General features: G+C 33.6%; 1 protein-coding gene across 3 annotated transcripts in view; it reads right to left on the minus strand.

The window, feature by feature from the left end:
* Positions 1–2,688, minus strand: part of LOC131031554 (chaperone protein dnaJ 1, mitochondrial) — a 216,897-nt gene extending 214,209 nt beyond the window's left edge. For 2 of the 3 annotated variants that reach the window (XM_057962694.2, XM_057962695.2), the window contains exons 1-2: positions 2,374–2,687; positions 2,200–2,284 (exon numbers count right to left, since the gene is read on the minus strand). In XM_057962694.2, coding sequence (XP_057818677.2) covers positions 2,200–2,284; positions 2,374–2,448 — 160 coding nt within the window. In that variant the 5' untranslated portion in view covers positions 2,449–2,687. Of the gene's footprint in view, positions 1–2,199; positions 2,285–2,373 lie in introns of all 3 variants that reach the window. The other variant, XR_009103056.2, reaches the window with a different exon arrangement.
* Positions 2,689–20,426: the final 17,738 nt, after the last annotated feature.

Raw genomic sequence — 20,426 nt, forward strand, 5'->3', positions numbered from 1 at the left:
AAAACACTGAATTCTAGAAAGGTCCTTCCACTTTTTCTTGGCATCAGGGGCTGACTCAACATTCTTGTCTCTAAATCTTTTGAAGTTACCTTTCTTTCCTTTCCCCTTAAATACATGGGCAGAAAGCACATGATCATCTTCATGATGAGATTTGCGATCATAATCTCTTGTTTCTTGTCTACATTCTTCCTGAATGCAATCTGCCCTCAACCTATCAAATTTAGGAAGATCATCTCTTCCACTAATGCCTTGAATGAAGGATTCCCCGGAGATGGGAAGTCCATTCATAGCTAACATAACCAAGTCTTTATCAGCAAAAGTATCTCCAATTGCACTGAGCTGATCTTTTAACTCAAAAATCTTCATGCAATAAGAAGTAACAGATTCTCCTCTAGACATTTTCACACGCAGCAGTTGACGCCTCAGGGCTAAAGCTCTACTGGTATTATTGAATTCATAAAGATCCTTTAGAGACTAAAACATTTCCTTAGCTGAATCCAACTTAAAGATGATAGACACCAAATGATCCTTAACAGAATCAATCAGAATTTTCTTAGCCATGGTCTTATTCTTTCTCCATTAAACTTTCTCTGCATCAGCAGAAGGTTCTTCTACATCTTTTGAGACATAGTCAAGGAGATCATTCTCTTTTAAAGTGATCAGAATTCTAAATTTCCAAGAAGAGAAATTTGACGAACCATCTAGTCTATCTTCTACTTTCAATCCGTTCACCACAATGAATGACTTAGGCAAACAACTGAAAGAATAAAAGAGCTTAAAAATTTTGGTTCTGGATCGATCTTCTAGACCCACTCTAATACCATGTTAAAATTTGAACCAAAATATAGAAAAACTGAGAACAAAAAATAAAAAATGAAACACAAATACACAAAGTCCTTATCCTGGGAAAACCCTCCACCTGAGGGTGAAAAACCCAGCCCACTCGGAATTAACTTTATTATATCTCAAAAAAAGAATACAATTGATGATAGTCTCGGATTACTAACAATCACAATAATATGAGTTTGATTCTCTACAAATCAATCATAAGAATGAACTCAGATGATACATCTCACATACAATCTAAAAACCTTCATATGACTGAAAACTCTGAATGCAGAAGGAACACATAATATCTTTGATCTGACAGACACAATCACACTATTTTGATGAATGAGAGAAGCCGATCATGAATTTATCGAAACTACCGAAGAAGAGAGGACGAGACAAGGAAGAATGATAAATATAACATATCGGGATTTCCAGTGAAGAGGCACACGAAGGGAGAGGAAAAGGCACGGACAGTTACATCTGCACCGACAACCTCATATACACCGACAGCCACATCACCTTCACCAACAGCCGTAGCAACATGAAGAGTCACCGACAGCCACCAATGCAAACAAGGCAAGAAAAGAACGGATGCTAATGAACCGATATCAGAAGAAATAAATAAGGAACATTGCATTGATGATCTCTATCGCAGCTATATCTTCAACAGATCCGACATCAAAAAGAATCTGAAGATAATTTAAGAGTGTTTGTTTTTGGTCCCATAGATTGTTTAGTCTCATGGACGTCATTAAAATATTTCAATCATTCATTCATCTAACTTGTGTTGTTATCTATGCAATGTCCATAAACTTAAAAGCTGTTTATTGATATGGAATATCCCTTTGATATGATTTAGTTCCATATTATTTTCCCCTTCCTTCTCATACAGAAACAAGGCAAGTGGCCCTACGTAGTTCCAGACAAAACCGACGCAAATATTCCTAGGCAATCCAACCGAAAGTAGGCATGTGATGGGATATTGCACAATAGGACCGTAGCTCGCTCTCAATGTGACTAATGGGCCAGTTGGTCAATCTATCTATCGCACTAGAAAAAATAAACTGTACTAGCTTCTTGAATTCCACTTATAGCAATCTTTGGGCTAGTTAATGATTGGGTAAAATCTTTCCTGGATTGTAGCCAAATTTATTTTGACTAATAGCGAACAGAATTCCCAAATAGATTTAAAAGCAAAATGCAATTTTATGTTACATGCTGATGGACTTCAATGTAGCTTTTCTACGATGTGAAGAGGCCATTACTCAGTAATATTCAGTGATTGTCATTTCGGCTTCCTCTATTTTACTCAGCAACCGTATATGTGAAGAAAAATGGTTAAAATAAATCCCACCAAAAAACACCGACCTGGTTGAATTTCCGATAGCAGGGAACCCACATGAATATGAATCCCTCGTAGCTGCTGTAAGTAAAAATTAACATCGGATTTTCTCTGCCAAAAAAAATAAACCATTCTAAATTTTTTCTATACTTCAAATACGAGCCAAAATAAATAAAACCAATATGCCACCGTTAATTTACCTGGCGTGCTACTGTTGCATCAGAGGCTATCTTTTTTAGAACACTAAAAAATCTATGCTGTACAAATTTATTCATTTCCAAACACTGGAAGCAATGTAGATTTTATTACAAATTCGACATTCGAAAAATTTTCATGGAGATTGATAATTTCCTGCGGTTTTGGTCAATTTCTAAGATGGGTTTGCGACTATTAATGCAAAACCCTGAGAACTAGAGTTTAAACGTTCAATTTTATTCGATAAAAAGAATCGTAGCGTTCGAAAAAGAGAGGAAGTAGAATCCTTATAAAGTTCATGGTTAAAACTCGGTTTAGGGTAATCACATCAAATGCATACAACTTTATAGAAATTCACGAATGACAATTGATGCAATGACAAATGACAATTCAGAAGCAAATGTGAAGTTTTTTTTAAATTAAATTTGAAGGATAATAATAACTAGCATTTCTATTTCAATGAGGTGTAATGGTTATATTCATAGAAAGATATGCTTTGGGTAATATGTTGAAAGGTAAGCAAAAGTTGGAAGAAACGAACATTGTCTCATGTAAGTTATGTATTTTATTAATATTTATTTTACTTTTTAATAATATAAGGAAACAATTAATTTATGAAATAGATTACAATAAATAGATTTGTTGTTTAAGGAGTTTGCCACGAATGGTTGTCAACAGATAAACACCCCTTCATAGAATTTGCAAAATTTACAATGTTTAAGAATTTGAATGGACATTTTGAGAAAATGTTCTTCTTTATAGAAATTTGTGTCCCTTAACATGAAGGATGTTAGATTATGCATTTTGGTATATGAAATCAATTAAGAATGTTTACCATTGTAAAATAGGTAAAAAAAAGAATTTAATTGTGGATTTCAAGGTTAGTTCATGCTTCATGGAATGTCATTGCAAGAAGCTACAACATTATTACAAATATTAAAGTGTCTAGAAATCCCATACCAAAAGAAGTATACATTGGCTTGTTAGTTAATGGGAGTGAAAAACTCACAAACCTTAGAAACTTTGTTTATTGGCGATTTCATGTTAAGTGGAGATGGGCTTTGAACAACAGTTACAATGGTGGAGAGAAATTGTTTTCGGTCTACAACATAGTTGAGACCACAAAGATGATATGAACCTTCCAAATAAGATTTCAATTAGGAAAGAGCATTGTCCCAACCTTGAATCTCCCCACCCACCTTGAGCACATGAAAAATGTAGCTAAGTATTTTTAGCAATATTAATAACATTGAATTATTTTTAGTCGATCTTGTCAAAAATAAAAATTAGTATCATGGGACTTTAATATGGAAAATCTTATGAATTTGGATGTTCTCGTGTGTTCAAGGATTGAAGAGATGGAAAGTTTTGCATGTCTTATTCATCTGAAGAGGATTACTATTCGTGTCAAAAAGTGTAGAATGCAATAATTAGTGCAGAGTTAAAACAATTTTTATATCTGCATCCTATGGAACTATAAATTTTGGATTCATAGGTTGGTAATATAAATGCCCTAAAATTGTATGTGTAATATTGAGGGAATACCATTTTTTTTTCTCTATTGATCTTGAGCTTAGTTATCTTCCTTTGCTTGAAATTCATATAGACTGACTATATTTTGTATTTTAAGTAGTTTGCTCTTTATAATTATTTTGCTTTAATGTTCCTACCAATTTTTATTTTCCCAGTTCAAAGCTTACTATTGGATGTTTTAACTATAATGATTGTAGACACAAACCAAAAAGATCAATGTTTCTTAATACATGAAAATCATTCAAGGAGTCTAGTATTCTTGGTGGAAGTGGAAGCATCTTTTCAATATCTTTCTATTATCGTAAGTAATAATTTTTAATGTATGTCATAAATATATAGATATTAAGGTGGGTCTAAAAGTCTAAATATTGGACAAAGGGTCAACAAAGAAATAGGGGTTACAGTTTGTTGGATGGGACTTTCATTTGTTTTTGAACAATTCAACTTGGGTTCCATAGACTGTCTGATCTCATGAATGCCATCAAAACTTTCAAACGTTTACTCATTCATTTAAAATAAGCTTAAATTGATGAGAATTGATGCATTTGCAATTATCACAAGTCAAAGGGACACATAAACCTCATAAAAGCTAGGCCGACTAGCAAACAAGTGGAGAGAGGAGCAACAAATTTTGTACTTTAGAGATGGAAGGAAATGAATAGAAATTGTTGCAAAATAGCAAATTGAGGAAGAAAGGCAAGGAAAAGAAAGATATAATGAAATCTTCTTGCTTAATGAATTAAAATGAATTGAAAAGTAAGATGGAAGATGGTAATGAATTGAAAAGTAAGATGGAAGATGGTCTTCACAAGGCTGAAAAGTAATTTGCATCAAATAATGTACGAAGAAAAAAATATTTTCTCTAAACACATGTCAAGTGCCCACATCTTCTTAAACCTTAGGAAAATCCAAAGAAAACATGTCAGTGAGTGTTTATAAAGCACAAGAACTTATGATGTTTGACTACTGAATATGATTTAAAAAAATAAAGATTAGGATCATCAAACATACCAACTATTTATATATATATAAAGATATATATGTTTAGAAGATCTTCGACTTCACAATTTATTCAATTATATTTTTTTTATTTAAGAACTAATAAAAAATACTAAGAAAAAAAGAGAACCCAAACTTTGCATACATGACTACCAAGACACTTGCAACTACAACATCTATAAAAAATCCCCCTTCCACGATGCTTTCATGGATTTCCAATACCTTGTTCCAAAGTTCCCGTTTTGGCACAAGTTGGGAGCATGCTGACAAAGTTTGTGGAATTTGGCTTTACACCTGCCAATTGCATTTGCTTGAAAGTTTCTAAAACCTTTTTTGCATATCTTGCAATCATTGCAGTCCATGAGATGACATCTCTTTGTGGCATTTTGTCAAACAATTTGCATGCCTTTTGCATGCTTCCACACTTTGCATTTGGTGAAATAGTGTAGCTACCTCGTGAATATACCCACGTCTTCAATATGTTGTGATAATATCATTCCACAAAGCTATGTCTCATTCTTTCATGTGATCAAACACTTTAAGAGCATCTGCCAAACTCCCACCCTTGACATACATGATAATTATAAAAAGAATAATTAGCTTGAAAGTTTCAACAATATTTTTAATAAATCTATTTTGTCCATATCCTGCAATCACGGGATTCCATGAGATAATCTCTTTTGAGGAATTATGTCAAGCAATTCATGTGCCTTGTCTATTCTTCCACATTTTGCATGTGTGTTTCATGGATATCCATACCTTGTTCCAAAGTTCCCCATTTGGCACAAGTGGGGAGGATGCTGGCAAAGGTTGTGGAATTTGTCTTTACACCTACAATCGCATTTACTTGAAAGTTTCTAAAACCTTTTCAGCAAATCCATTATGTGCATGTAGTACCCCTACCCTAACAAACCCTTTTTGACCTTGTTGACCATGGTTGACTTTTCAGTGGCTTACGTGGATGGTTGATTCGTTATGATTGTGATGTGTTATTCCGGTATGATACTTTGGAGTGTGATTTTGTGAATATGATTATGCATTATTGCTTATTAAGGAGTAGATGTTGATTAGGCACTGTTTCTTTGATTGAGTAGATGTTAACTATGCCCATGCATTATATTTTAGAAATGGTGAAATGTTAATTTTTGTTATGTGGTACTAATGATGGACTAACACATTTACTTCACATGTGAGTTGCTCTATGTATATGTCATCATGTATGTGTGAGAAGTGTATGGGGTGTGAGGAGATGATTTCCCGTCACTCACTTCGATGAGACACAGAAAGTCGTGATTCTCCTTCATCTGTGTGTTTATCGTGTTTGTATATATATGTATGCGTGCTTCGGTGATGCAGGAATTGCAGGTACAAGGTACTGACTCCACCTGGATCCATAGGTCTGAGCATGCCTAATTAACCTGATGGAAATGGAGGAGATAGTTCTAAGGCCCTAATGTCACCCCTAGACTTGCTCGATTGTGAGTGTCGTCGGTCTTTTGTCAACCCTGTCGGATTGCCAAGTAGGTCGTTATTTCGACGTTGGTATGTGGGTCATGTCTTTATTTTGTTTAAGTGGAGTGTTGTGTGTTATGTGTTTTGTCTATTTAATTATTCTCTTCTCGTGTTAGTTAATGAGTAATTAATTATTAGTATTGTATGGTCATTAATAAATAATGTGTGTCATGTTTATTAAATTTAAATTAAAATTAAGAATAAATTAAATTAGGAGCACTTGTGTGGTTAATTAGATAATTGATTATTCTTAATTGTTTAGTTAAAGTGATTGTTGAATTATTAGTGGAAATTATATTTTGTCTTGAGTATTTGTTTTGTGTTTTTTTTTAAAAGAAAGAAAGTTAATTTTTACTTTTTAGTAATTAAATTATTTTGTGGCTTTTGGTGTTTTTTTTTTTTTTTAAATGTCATGTAAATGTTTTAAATAAAAATAGATTTTCATTTTTTTATTAAAAATGAATTTGTGCCCTAAAATAGATTTTTGGGTGAAATTGCTTTATAATTTGGAAATTTTTGAAAAAGAGGGCTTCTTTTCTCATTTTGGGAAATTCTTCCTCTCTGATGGTTTTGGGGGTTTTGGTGTGAACTCTGGCAATTTTGGGAGGATTAGGATGGCTCTTCGTCAAATTTCTTTCAGGAAAACATTTGCAGCTTGGCTGCTTGATTCTTTTGCTTGTTCTTCTTTTTAAAATTGTCTGAGATAGTGTGATTGTTTGTTTTCTTCCTCTGTCTGGTTGAAAGAATTTGTTGTTGAGAATGCTCTTATAGTGGGGTTTCTATCAAAATTTAGTGAAATTTGAAGAATTTATTCCTTCCCTTTTTGAGTAAAAATTGGTTCATGGGGTTTTGGAAATTTCTCAATTTACTGTTTGGGAAGAAAAATTTAGACTGTGAATATCTTTAAAATTTTGGTATTTGAATCTTTTATTCAGACTATTTAATAATTATTATGAATGTTTTACCCTTCTAATTGTTTGTCAAATGCCCATACCCTGTTTCTGGACAGAGGACTGTTTTTGTTGATGCTGGAAACTTCATTTTGAAATTTTGTTTAAAAAAAAAATTAATTAAAAAAATAAAAATGTCTCTATCGACTTTCATAGAGAGAGTTATATAAAAAAAAAAAATTTTAAAAGAGAGTATGTGGGTGGGGTGGGGGGGCGTGGAGCCCACACCCCATGTTGTGGGGAGAGGGCACCACAATCGTGGTGCCTCTCAACCCACAATGGTGGGGAGAGCCACCACGCTGTGGTGACCCCTCACCACAGCCATGGGGGGCAAGCTCTCATAATGATTTTTGCTTTCAAATGTGTTTAATTTTAATTTTTATTAATTAGAAATTTGAAGGCAAATGGAAATTGTTTATAGCCAAATTGGCTTTAATTGAAAAGATTTATATTTGTTTTAAACATTGACTTATTTAGTCTATGAGTTGATTTTATTCTTCTCAAGGGTGTATGATCTTTAAATCAAGCATTGTGCAAGTCTATATGGATGTTTGTTTACTTAGACCCTTTTTATGCATTATTCCCTATTGTGGATTTTCTTATCGTGAAAGAGTCAATTATTGAAAAAGTTGCAATTAAATAACATTAGCTTATAATTATATTTTGAGTAATCATTATGATTCCTTAACATGGATGTGTTTAGAGTGCAAGTGTACCCTTTTGAGTATTTACTCTGATTGGTGGATTTTGGTGTTGATTGAAAGAGTCATTCTTGTGTTATGTTGGTATGTTGTTGAATGCGAGTCTATCGTGCAAGTTCATTTGGTTAAGTTTTGATTGTGGTCGTACTTGCTTTATTTTGGTTGTGGTCTTATCTTATGAATAGACCAATTGTTCATTTCACACCTCCTGTTGGTTTAACCTTGGTAGAAGGTTTGTGTAACCAAGTTGTTCTTCAGTTTTGTGTTTTGAATTCCTTGTGTTAGTTGGTTTTTGTGATTTGCCTTGGGGTTCTTTGGAGGTTGTGCAGTGTCATAAGGAAGAGTGGCTTCCAAGTGGGGGTCAGTGCCCAAAGTGGCTGCCAAGATAACCCCTTGGAAGTTGAGTCATAAGTGATAACTTAATAAACTGGGGTTGGTTTTTAAACATTAATAAAGATTAATTGTGCCCTGCTCATGGTTGAGTGCTAGTACAGACTCGGGATGCAGTGGGAAGGCCTGGGATTACAAACCAACCACCTTGTCTTCACGAAAGGTTTCTTGGGTCTACATGAGTCATGGATGGGGACCGGGGGTTAGGGAGAGGCTACCAGGATAACCCAGGATGGGGGTCGGGGCCTATGAAGGCCTGCTAGGATAACCCATACTAGCTCTACAATGACACTCTTCCCTTATGTTCACTAGTGTGTAGTTTTGTGTTGACCTTACTTGGAGCACTCTTTTGGGAGTCTTATTTGTATGCTTATGCCTTGTGTGAGTACCTGATGTACATGTTAGACCATGTGATGTTTTATTGTGGTTTGCTTGAGGGCCTTATTACTATCTCCTAGCATGGAGGGGTGGTTCCTTTTTGGGCCACATGGTTGGGTGGTAGTACAACTTTCCATTAGGTATTTTGTCTATGCCTTCTTGTGATGGATTATCTTTGCAAGTGCTCTAGATGTATCTCTTGGATTCATTTCATTTCATTGTACTGGTTGGATCCTCTTTGTTCTTCTTGGATCATATTTGTATCTCTTGGACTTTTTGTGGTTGGTTGTATCATATGTTTATATGTATGCCTTCACGACAGTTGTAATTTGATGTAATCATTATGTATTTTTATGAGACGTAATGTTTTAAGTGAAATGATAATATTATGTTATCCTTGTAATGTAAAAACAATGTATTATGATGTGAGTTAGATGTTAGGATTTATATCTTTACTTAAGTTCATTAATGCAATGTAATTGAATGTATAATCATAAATGAAGTACAAAAATGTTAGTGTTATCTCGTGCAAAGTATGAAACAATCATTGATTAGTGTAACTAAGTTCCTAATGGTTAAATATATTTCTTAAGTGGATTAATTGTTCTTAAGTAAGGATTAGTTTAATTAAGTAATTCACATTGGGAAACCCTTTAGGAGTTTGAGATAAGTCTCCTGCTTGTGCAACTTCTAATTGCAATGTTATTCCATAAGTTAGTATGTTATGTATTGTTTAGAAAGAAAAAAATATTTTGCACTCTTTTCGAGTGTTTGTAGTTGTATCCTTTAGGGTTTCTTAGCGGGGCATTACACTTGGTATTAGAGCGAAGGTTTGCAAACATCGAGATCTCTAGTGTAACTTGTGCCCTTAGTTTGGTGTGCGGTATATAGTCTTTTCATTGTATGTTTGTCCCTCTGATGTATGCCCTTGATTAACGCTTGGGATCTTGAAGATCTTAGGTGTTTCATGTTTTTTTCCTTTTTCTTACTCTTTCTATAAACCCTAAACGAGCGTAACATGTGTATTCAGTGCTTGCTCTTCCTGATTGATGATTAGTGCTTGTTATTTGATTATATGTGCATTATTTTTTTGTAAGATGTTTAGGTCTATAATTACTCTTATTTTTAGAGATTATTGGATGTACCATCTTAACTGATAGTATACTCTTTAGACAAGCTTATTAGGTTGGATAATGCATTGTCTTAAGTCTGAAAGTATGATTGTGCACTTGTGTTATACATGTAATGAGACTTAGTGTCGTAATTTGGAGAACTTGTAAGAAAATGTTGAGTGCATATTCATAGTGAATTGAATGTATTTCCTCCTTCTTTCTAGAAATTAAAATATCTATATCTTGTGTGCTTATGGTCGAGTATGTCTTCTCATTGCGAGCGAATGTTGTGATTTTCTAAAACCCTTATGTGAACCTTGGAGAGGTTGGTGTGTACTTGAATGTTAGAAGATGTCTTGGATGGGTAAAGGATCATGTTATAGTGGTATAGGAGGGAATTGGATGTGTTTTCATTAAAGATTTCATTGTGTTTTACATGACCAACTTGAATAATGACCTGTAAGAACAATACAATAATGTAATTGCAGTTGGCATATGAAATTGATTTGGTATAAATAGGATGTGTAAATAAGGAATGTGTTTGATGTGCCTACATAACCCTATATTAGTTAATTGGTAATTTCATTTTCCTTATTCTCCTCATATTTTGACACTCAGTGAATGGTCATAGTTAATGATGTATTTTTATCAACTAAGAGTAGTGAATGGCTTCGTTATAAAATTAACATGTAAGAAAAGTTTGTTTTTATTGATCTCATTTGGAAATTAGGACATTAGTGGCATATTTAATATAAGGAATTATCATGATAAGCCAATTTGCATTCTATTATATCAATAGTGAAATGAAAAAAATAGTACAATAAATATGATAGGCAATTTAAGTCATACTTGTGTGATCTTGTTGGTTTGCATGCTTGTGTGTGAATTGGTTGACTATCGAAAATTCTCTCCCTCTTCTCTATATCTAGTTATGAAGATTCATAGAAATGTTATTAAATGATGTATTGTAAATTAAATAGAAATAATTGATTGTTTGTAAAGAATATTATGAGGCATGTACTAAGGAATGTCTGTTTCATTCTGCATTGAAGATCAAAGTGTTTTGTTTTGCCTGTTAGTGCATCATGTCAAGTAAGTAAGTAAATGAAATACTTTTTGCATGTATTCTATAAGTAATCCATATAATTTAGATGTCAATAGATCATGATGGGGAAAAAGTATTGATTAAGATAATCTTATCATTGCATGTAGAACATGTGTAGAGAATAGGAAATTAATCTTGTACGATTCCATTTTATTTTGAAAAATAGAATTCTTAGCTTTGCAAAACTTATGGGTAATTGTTAAGAACTATAAGAATATAGTGTTTGGTTAGTGAAAATATAGAAATTATGTTACTTCCTTACCTTATTTGATTTGGGAATTCTAGAAATATGGATAAACGATAATGTTGGGAAGGTGATATTTGTGATAGAGATTGTATGGTATTAAAGTAAAGTAGTTAGTCTAATAGCCTTAGTGTCTATTATTCATTCTCTAATGCACTCGAGACATGTGATCTTGGGTGTAGTGTAGTGGTTACTCCCTAAGATGTGGCTGAAAATGGTCACTTTGTTTCATGTTTTTATTGCGACAATGTTTTGACTATCTTTTGACTTGTGTGTTGTGGCTTTGGGGCTAGCATTTTCTTTTGAGATTTCTTATGATGAAATGACCAGTAAACTCTCATTTCTTTTTATTTAATTTGGCACTTGTCGTGTTTTCGATTTTGTTGATTTTTGAAATTGTCGACATCTTTCTTATTTATCATCAAATTGGGCTATCATTATTTTGGATGACCTTCTTTTGAAATTTTTGGTGGTCACTTTGAATGTTTGTATTAGTTGGCCCTAGTTGTCTGTAAGTGTTATAGCTATCATGTTCACTTGAACCTCTGATAGTGTGTTAAGGGAGAACACCGCAGAGAGTGGTTCTAGGCATAATGAGGTAGCCAAATAAATAATGAGATTAGTTAAGGAAATAAGTGTATTTTCTTTGATGAAATTGGTTTGTTATCATCTAAATCATAAGATGTAGTAGAAAGAAGTGTGGACTGGATCTAGTTAATTGTGTGATAAATTTTGGATAAATATTAATTATTTGTAGATTTATTGTTTTCGTCAAGTGTTTGAAAATCTTACATGAGTTTTAAATGAATTAAGTGGAAATTAGATGGTTGGATGTAGGTAACTATATTCATTTTTCTTTCGAATGAGGTTGTATCTTGCTTTAGGAGTGATGTTTTGGTGTTTTTATTGATGTGATTTTGCACCATGAGTCTTTATTCATTCAATGTGTATGCATGATGTACCTTACAGGTAGTATGAAATATTAGTTGCGACTGAATTTTAGAGTTAGATCTGAGAGTATTTTGTGGCTAACCCGGTAATGTAGGGAAGTGTGTATAATTAGGATGTTGTAGTAGACATGTAAATATCGTCTTTATGATGCTTATTGATGTAAAATAAATATTTTCATGTTTGGATAGACTAAGTTACGATGCTTTGTACAATATGATATATATACTTTTGGATAAGGATTTCTGTAGAAGATCTTTTCTTGCATGAATGTATGTTGGAATAGTGGTTCCTAGAAGTTGAACAAGGGTGTTAGTATGTTTAAATTAGGTAATAAAAGATGATGTATCTTGTTGTAACTCTTTTAACGTACTAATTTTTGTAATTGAGGAATGTAAAAGGAAGATTGTTCAATGTTAACTAATTGATTTAGAAAAGGCAAGAAATGTTTATGTTAAGATAGATGAGTTGGATGTTGATTTCTCTATTCATTGGTATATTGGTTTTGTAGATTGCATTCTCCTTAAATTAAGCTAATATTTTGGGTTATGTTATGTGAGAGTGATCACTTAGGTGTCCTTGTTGTCTCATCCTAGCCTTGCAACTTCCAGGAGTAAGTCGAACCCTGGGGGGGAGAATGTAGTAGCCCTACCCTAATCAGACCCTTTTTGACCTCATTGACCATGGTTGACTTTGTATATATGTGTATATATAATATATACATATGTGTGTGTGTGTGTGCGCGTGCATATATGTATATATATGTATATATGTGCATATGTTATATATATGTATATATGTGCATATATGTTTATATATATGTATATATGTACATATATATGTATATATTTACATACATGCCTATATGTATATGTATATATATGTATATACATATATATACATATATGTATATACACACACATATATATGTATATACATATATATATATACATAATATATATACATATATATATATACATAATATATATACACACACACACACATATATATATACATAATATATATACATATATGTATATATATTATATATATACATATATGTATATATATTATATATATACAATATATATATACATATATGTATATGTATGTATATACATATATACATATGTATATATACATCTACACACACACACACATATATACATACATATACATATTATATGTGTGTGTGTACATACATATACACACACATATATACATATGTATACATATATAATATGTATGTATGTATATATATAAATATATATTATATATATACATATACATACACACACATGCACATATATATACATGTGTGTGTGTATGTATATATGTATATGTGTGTGTGTACATACACACACACACACACACACACACATATATATGTGTATATATATTATAATATGTGTGTGTATGTGTGTGTGTGTGTGTGTATATATATATGCGCATATATATATATATATATATTTATATATATATATGTATATATAATATATATTTGTATATGTATATATATGTGTGTATATGTATATATATATATATATATGTATGTATATACATATGTATACATTATATATACATATATATACAATATGTATATATATATATACACACATATATGTATACATACACATTTATGCATATATATTATATATGTATATATATACATATAGACACGCGTATATTATATATACATATATATGTATATATATATGTACATATGTCTATATATACATATACATACATATATATGTATATGTATATGTATATATGTGTATATGTGTATATGTGTATATGTATGTATATATATGTGTGTGTATATATATGTATGTACATATACATATACAGATACACATATGTATGTACATATACATATGTATATATGTATATGTATGTATGTATATACATGTATGTATGTATATACATGTATATATTGTTGACATCTGAGAACATTGAGAGGGGGTGGGGGGTGAATCAGTGTTCTGTCGGAATGAACATTTTTTAACTTTCTAAACCATGCATGTATGTATCAGTAAACAAATAAGCATATAATAAGAAGCAAATAAACCATCCACATAAATGAACACCACAACACACATAATTTATACGTGGAAAACCTCAATGAGGAAAAACCATAATGGGATTTGTGACCCATAATATCAGTTCACTGGCTATATGAAAATATATTACATAAAATAGGGGTCTGTACTTGCAAGAAGGCACACTGCCTAGAGCATACTACTCATCCTCACTGATAACATCTTTTTACCAAAGTAAATTACTGAAAATGAACTCAAGAATGCATCTGCTATGCCAGATAGAGTTCCGGTTCTGGTTCTATTCTTTACCAGTTCACAAACTTGAACTATCACCGGTATTACTTCTCATCCAAGAATGCTTTCCAAGATATCTATAGATCATTGCATGATATAATGTTCACATACAAAAATGATCTCCATACATATATTTTGCAACTCACAGTTTTGTTATACCCATATATGTCTATCTCTATACCATCATAATACCATCATCACATCTTCATATAAATTGACCTAGCAGACTAACTATACCTATTACACATGATATGCCTTATGTCGGCTTACAATACATTTATAAAAGATATTCAATGTCGGCCTTGACAATAATTACAAAATGATTTACTAAATAAATCTTCCTTGATGTCGACTTCCTTGAAGTATTGATGTCGGTGTCGATGTCGGTGTCGGTGTTGGTGTCGGTGTCGATGTAGGCCTGAATGCTTCCAATGCTGGTATCTGCCGCTATATGTCTCCTAGTGTCGGTTTGTGACTTCCATCAGATCTTGTTGCCATCAAAGACAACAAAATGAATCCAATGAGTGTCAATTGCCAACAATTTCCCCCTTTGGCATTGATGTCAATACTCATGTGAAAAAATGGATTCCCTGCCAGTGTGCTTCCCCTGAGCAATACTCTCCATATACTCCATTTGATAATATTTTCTTTGATATTTTTTCACATATGTACATACTCCCCTTTTGACATTGATGCCAAAGACCAGTGAAAGAATAAAAGAACGAAAGAATACTATTAGTGTCACTCGAGCTTAGTCATCTTCAGGATTTCTGGGTATGCCTTTTGTAGCAACTGAAGATACGTGTCACAGCCTGATTTGAAAGTATCAGATACCGATGCAAGTCCATTGAGTAAGTGGGCAAGTGATTCCTTCTCCTGTGTATCTACCGGTGTGGGTTTTGCTAGCATATCCATGCATTCTTTCTTGTGAACACCCAATGAATCAAGTCTAGGGCTTACCAATCCTCTTAAATTTCTTGCTCTCCTTATTATTTTATCTTTCTCCTTAAAAGAAAAAACTTGGTTCTCCAAGGACAAAATTTGTTCATCAACAAATGTAGTTAGTGTAGTTAGTCCATCAAAAGAGTTAGCAATATTAGCCATTTTGCCATATAACTCTTTCAATCTGCTATCTACATTGGCTGTAAGATTTCCCAAATTACAACATACTTTGTAAATATTAGTACATTGTTTTAAACAAATTTCAATGTGAATAAGCTTGTCTTCTATTTTCTTCTTTCCAGTTTCTATGAGTTGATCAAAGGCTACTCTTTTAGCTGCAGAGAAACTGTCTAAAGGCTGTCGGTCTACAATCTGTCTCAAAGATTGATAATTAATTTATATGTGCTCTATTAAAGTCTTGAGCTTACCGGAAGGGCTTTCTCCATCCTCAATCTGATAGTCAGGCATTATTCTATGTAGTACAGAGACTGATTGATCAATTAACCCTTTGTCTACAATTCCTTCCTTTAGCAATTTATGAGTGGCCAACATCATTAATTCTGTTGGACTTAACTCAGAGACTAATTTCTTCTCGACCTGAGAAGTGTCAATTGCCAAAACTTTTTTCAAGGAATCAATTTTACCTGCTGTATGGACTCAATTGATTTTACCTTGTCCATCTCAACCTCTTTTGCACCAGTGGCTTCGCCACTTGGTGCAGTATCGGTTACTGTCGATGGAGTATCATTCATAGTGTTTCTAGTACCCTGTACATACTATACACTCTCTTTAACTGTCGGTTGTGGTTGTGCCAAAACTGGAGTTGAACTGCCCAAAATACCCTTTCCTTTTGATTTTTCAGGAATGGTGGGGGATGTTGCCTTTGCAAATTCTTCTTGAGATGTGAGAAAGTCTGGGTTTTTCTGAAAGAATTTTGTCCATCCCTCACTTGTCTCATTTATCACCTCATTTACTCTTCCCATCATAAGGCTTATCTACTAGTTTTTACTACTGAAAATTGTCCTATTAGTAATATCTATACATCTTTTCATCTCCTCATTATTTATAGTACCACATTGTTCCAAAAGTGCAACTTCCTTGATTTCCCTATCCCTCTTGATTACATCAAGTATTCTAGCCTCAAGTTTATTATACAGGGATAAAGGTATCTCCTTCAAAATTTCAACTAAGGCTTTCTTATAGATGTCTATATACAGTAAAATAACCTCTTCTAATTCACTTTGCTCATTTTCTTCAAAATCTTCATAATACTTTGATATATTCTTTAATATTCCATCTTTTGTAACTTCGTCAATAATTTCAACATAGGTCATTGTTGTCTTACTAGTTCCAGTATCATCACCCTTCTTCTTTTTGCTTGTGGTTGCTGGTGTGACTGGTTTCCTCTTTTGCATAGGCTTCCTTATCGGTGGCGGAGGTGCAGTAGGCTAAGTTGCCTTTCTGACAAGTATCCTCCTAGGTTCTTCCTTATGTTGCTCTACTAGTGGTTTTACCACATTCTTCCTTTGCACCCTTGCAAAAGCCAAAGGCTCATTATCCTCAAAGTTAGAGTCAGAAGTGAGCGGGAAAATGTGTGCTTGTGGCTTCTTCACTTCTTCAGTAGCAACCTTTGTCGGTTTGACTGCCTATTTAGATTTGGAGCCCAACTGAGTGTCTATCTTATGCAACACATCTTGTACAAATGCAGACATCTTTTCTATTTTTTTCTCTCTTCTTTTCCTGTTAAAACTGGTTTTCACTTCAAGAGCCTTCTCTCCTGTTGTACCAAAGTCTTCTATTTTATCATCTAATGGGGCATCTAACAACATCTTTGCATAGAGCTCAAAGATACTATCATCTACCTCATATCCAAGCTCAGCAATCTAGATTTTCCTTGGTTCAACTGCTTCCATGAGAGTTTCATCAGTTTTCACCATGAAACATATGTCAGTGGAATACTTCTCCACAATACTCTTTGAAATTCTCTCCTTTTTCCTCATGTTTTCTTGAAAATTCTTAAAATACCCCCAAAGTTTCTCATCTCTATCGGTACCAAGACTGGTGATAGCCATCTTGATCTACATACCTACCGGTATGTCATGAGCCCATTGCTTCTTTCCTAAACCGGGTAGCTCATTCAAGAAGTAAAGCATTAAACAAACAATTAAGTTTCAATATCTGAAGGTGCCTTTCTTGGTTCCTTTGATCATAGTAAGGTTTAGCATTAATTCACTCCTCATCCATTCACATAAATCATACTTCACATTATTCCTTAGCATATGATACGCAACATGAATGCATGAACTTGCAATAGAATTCAATTAGTTGGATTGAGTTACCTTGTATCCTATGATCATGCTTGCAAACTTTATGTCTGTGTCGGTTATTGTGCTTATCCTCATTGATCTACTATCGGATGTAGCACCAGTGAGTTTTTTGACCTCTGTGTTGGAAATTTTCTTGCCAGGTTCTTGTCCGACCTTGGGTAAGCCGGTTACATCTTGAATTGCCTCCTTTGTGATCATGTAAGGCCTATCTAGTCAAATGAATTCATTGTGAACCCTGCTCAAAACGTATCCGATCACCTCATCCTTGAATTCTGGTATGTACAGAATATTGGTTAACCCTAGATCCTCAATTGCCTTGAATTCTGGTTTAATGGTTCTAGAGTCTCCCAGTATCACTGATTGATACATGATTTTGATGTCTTCGGTGCCCAAATCCTCAAGAGTGCAGTGAATGTATGCCCTCACATCTTCAACATACATTACTCCGTCAAGAACCCTAGAAAATGCTCCCGCAGAGTCTTCCTTCTTGGCAATTTCGAGAACCTCCTTAAAGACTGGCCTTAACCTATTCTTGACTTTGACAACGGTGGGATTTGCAATAAAATTAGGCATTGAAGATCCAAATGCCATGTCAGAAAATACCTCAGAGTGAATGCCAGTGGACAATTGAGTGCTTCATATAATTGCTCGAAATCCTCTCTGAATGCTTTGCTCGCTCTTAATTCGCCTTTACTTTGCTCTAATTGCTTGAATGCTCGATGAATGAAAATTAATTCACTTACCCTCTTTTATCAGCGAATAAAAACCCTAACTTTTTGTAATTAATGCTTCACCAACAACCCTACGGATGTCAGTTTCACAGTTATGTGTCGAGGTAACCTCATCGACAATGAACACATTTCTCCATATCTCCTTCTAGATCTCCTTATATCTCTTCCAGGGTAATATGCAAAATTTAGTAGTGACTTTGCCAACCCCTAAGGCTTATGCCTCGGTTACCGATGAAATTTCTTGCTAGTGGAGGAGTACCCTGTTGTACCAGTGGATTTGCCGATATAGATCCATCTCCACTTTGTTCTTCAGATTTTCTAACCCATCTCTTGGTGTGATCTTGTTGTATTTCATCTACCTTCTACTTTCCTTTCTCATTATCTTTATCATTATTAGCCGGTTGATTCTTTCTTCTGCAATACTTAGCAATATGACCTATTTTGTTGCATGCATAACATGTAACATTGTTCTTCTAAATTGCTTTGACATATCCGATATTATTATTTCTTGACCTACAATGATTAGAAAAATGTCCAAACTTTCCACATGCATGGCATTTAACATTCATTATACAATCTTCTAATCTATGACCGTATTTCTTGTAGTTTGTGCATTGATCGAGAACAAAATTGTAGTTTTGATTTTCCTTATTTCTACATTGTTTAGCCATATGCCCAAATTTATTGTAGACAAAACATCTACCATTGAATTTATAAGGATTAGATTTCCTTACCGGTTTCCTCTGTTCTGATGAGTTCTGCATACCGGTTGTCTAATCTTCATTAACAGTATCGAAGCTTTCACCTTGTAAAAATCCAAGTCCTCTAGTAGAATCATCAATCTGTCTTTGTCTTTTCAATAAGTCATCCAACTATGCAGCACTAATCCTAAAATTTTCTTTATAGTCACTTGTAGTAGTCAGATCATCTCTCAGCGTAGTTGTCTTTCAAGTTCTTATTCATTATTTCGGGAGTGTGCCAAATCAGTCTTCAACAGATTATTCTCATGAGTCAATCTTCCACATTCATCAAATTTGTTCTTTAGAGATAAAACAAGATTATCTTCCTTCTTCCTGTCCTCGATATCTTTTGATAACCTCATGGTCAGATCTTTCATTTCATTTTTCATGAGCATGTTTGATTGACTTAGTTTCTAACATTGTTCCTTAAGAGCATTCTTCTCCTCATCATCCGGTTATTGCAGAAGTTCTTTTCTCTTGGCTTGAGCAAATGATAACTTTTCTTGTAGGATAAGAATGAATTCATTTGTTGAATTCAATTCTTCTTGTAATTTCAAGTTCTTCATCCTTTCAACATAACAATCCTCAAGAGCCATCTCAATTTCCTTCTCCATAGTCATGTTCAAAGATTCTGGTTTCAGGATCTTCCTCAAGCTGTTAAAATTCTTCCGAGGTACCAAGCTCTGATACCGATTGTTGGGATCTGAGAATACTGAGAGGGGGTTGAATCAATGTTCTACCGAAATGAATAGTTTTTAACTTTCTAAACCATGCATGTATGTACCGGTAAACAAATAAGCATATAACAAGAAGCAAATAAACCATCCACATAAATGAACACCATAACACACATAATTTATACGTGGAAAACCTCAATGAGGAAAGACCACGGTGGGATTTGTGACCCACAATATCAGTTCACTGGCCATATGAAAAGATATTATATAAAATAGGGGCTTGCACTTATTGGAAGGCACATTGCCTAGAGCATACTACTCATCACTAAAGAGCCTCACTGACTACAACTTTCAGCCAAAGTAAATTACTGAAAATGAACTCAAGAATGCATCTGCTATGCCAGATAGAGTTCTAGTTCTGGTTCTGCTCTGT

The sequence above is a fragment of the Cryptomeria japonica genome, chromosome 8 (genome assembly GCF_030272615.1).
Source record: "Cryptomeria japonica chromosome 8, Sugi_1.0, whole genome shotgun sequence".
Lineage (NCBI taxonomy): Eukaryota > Viridiplantae > Streptophyta > Pinopsida > Cupressales > Cupressaceae > Cryptomeria > Cryptomeria japonica.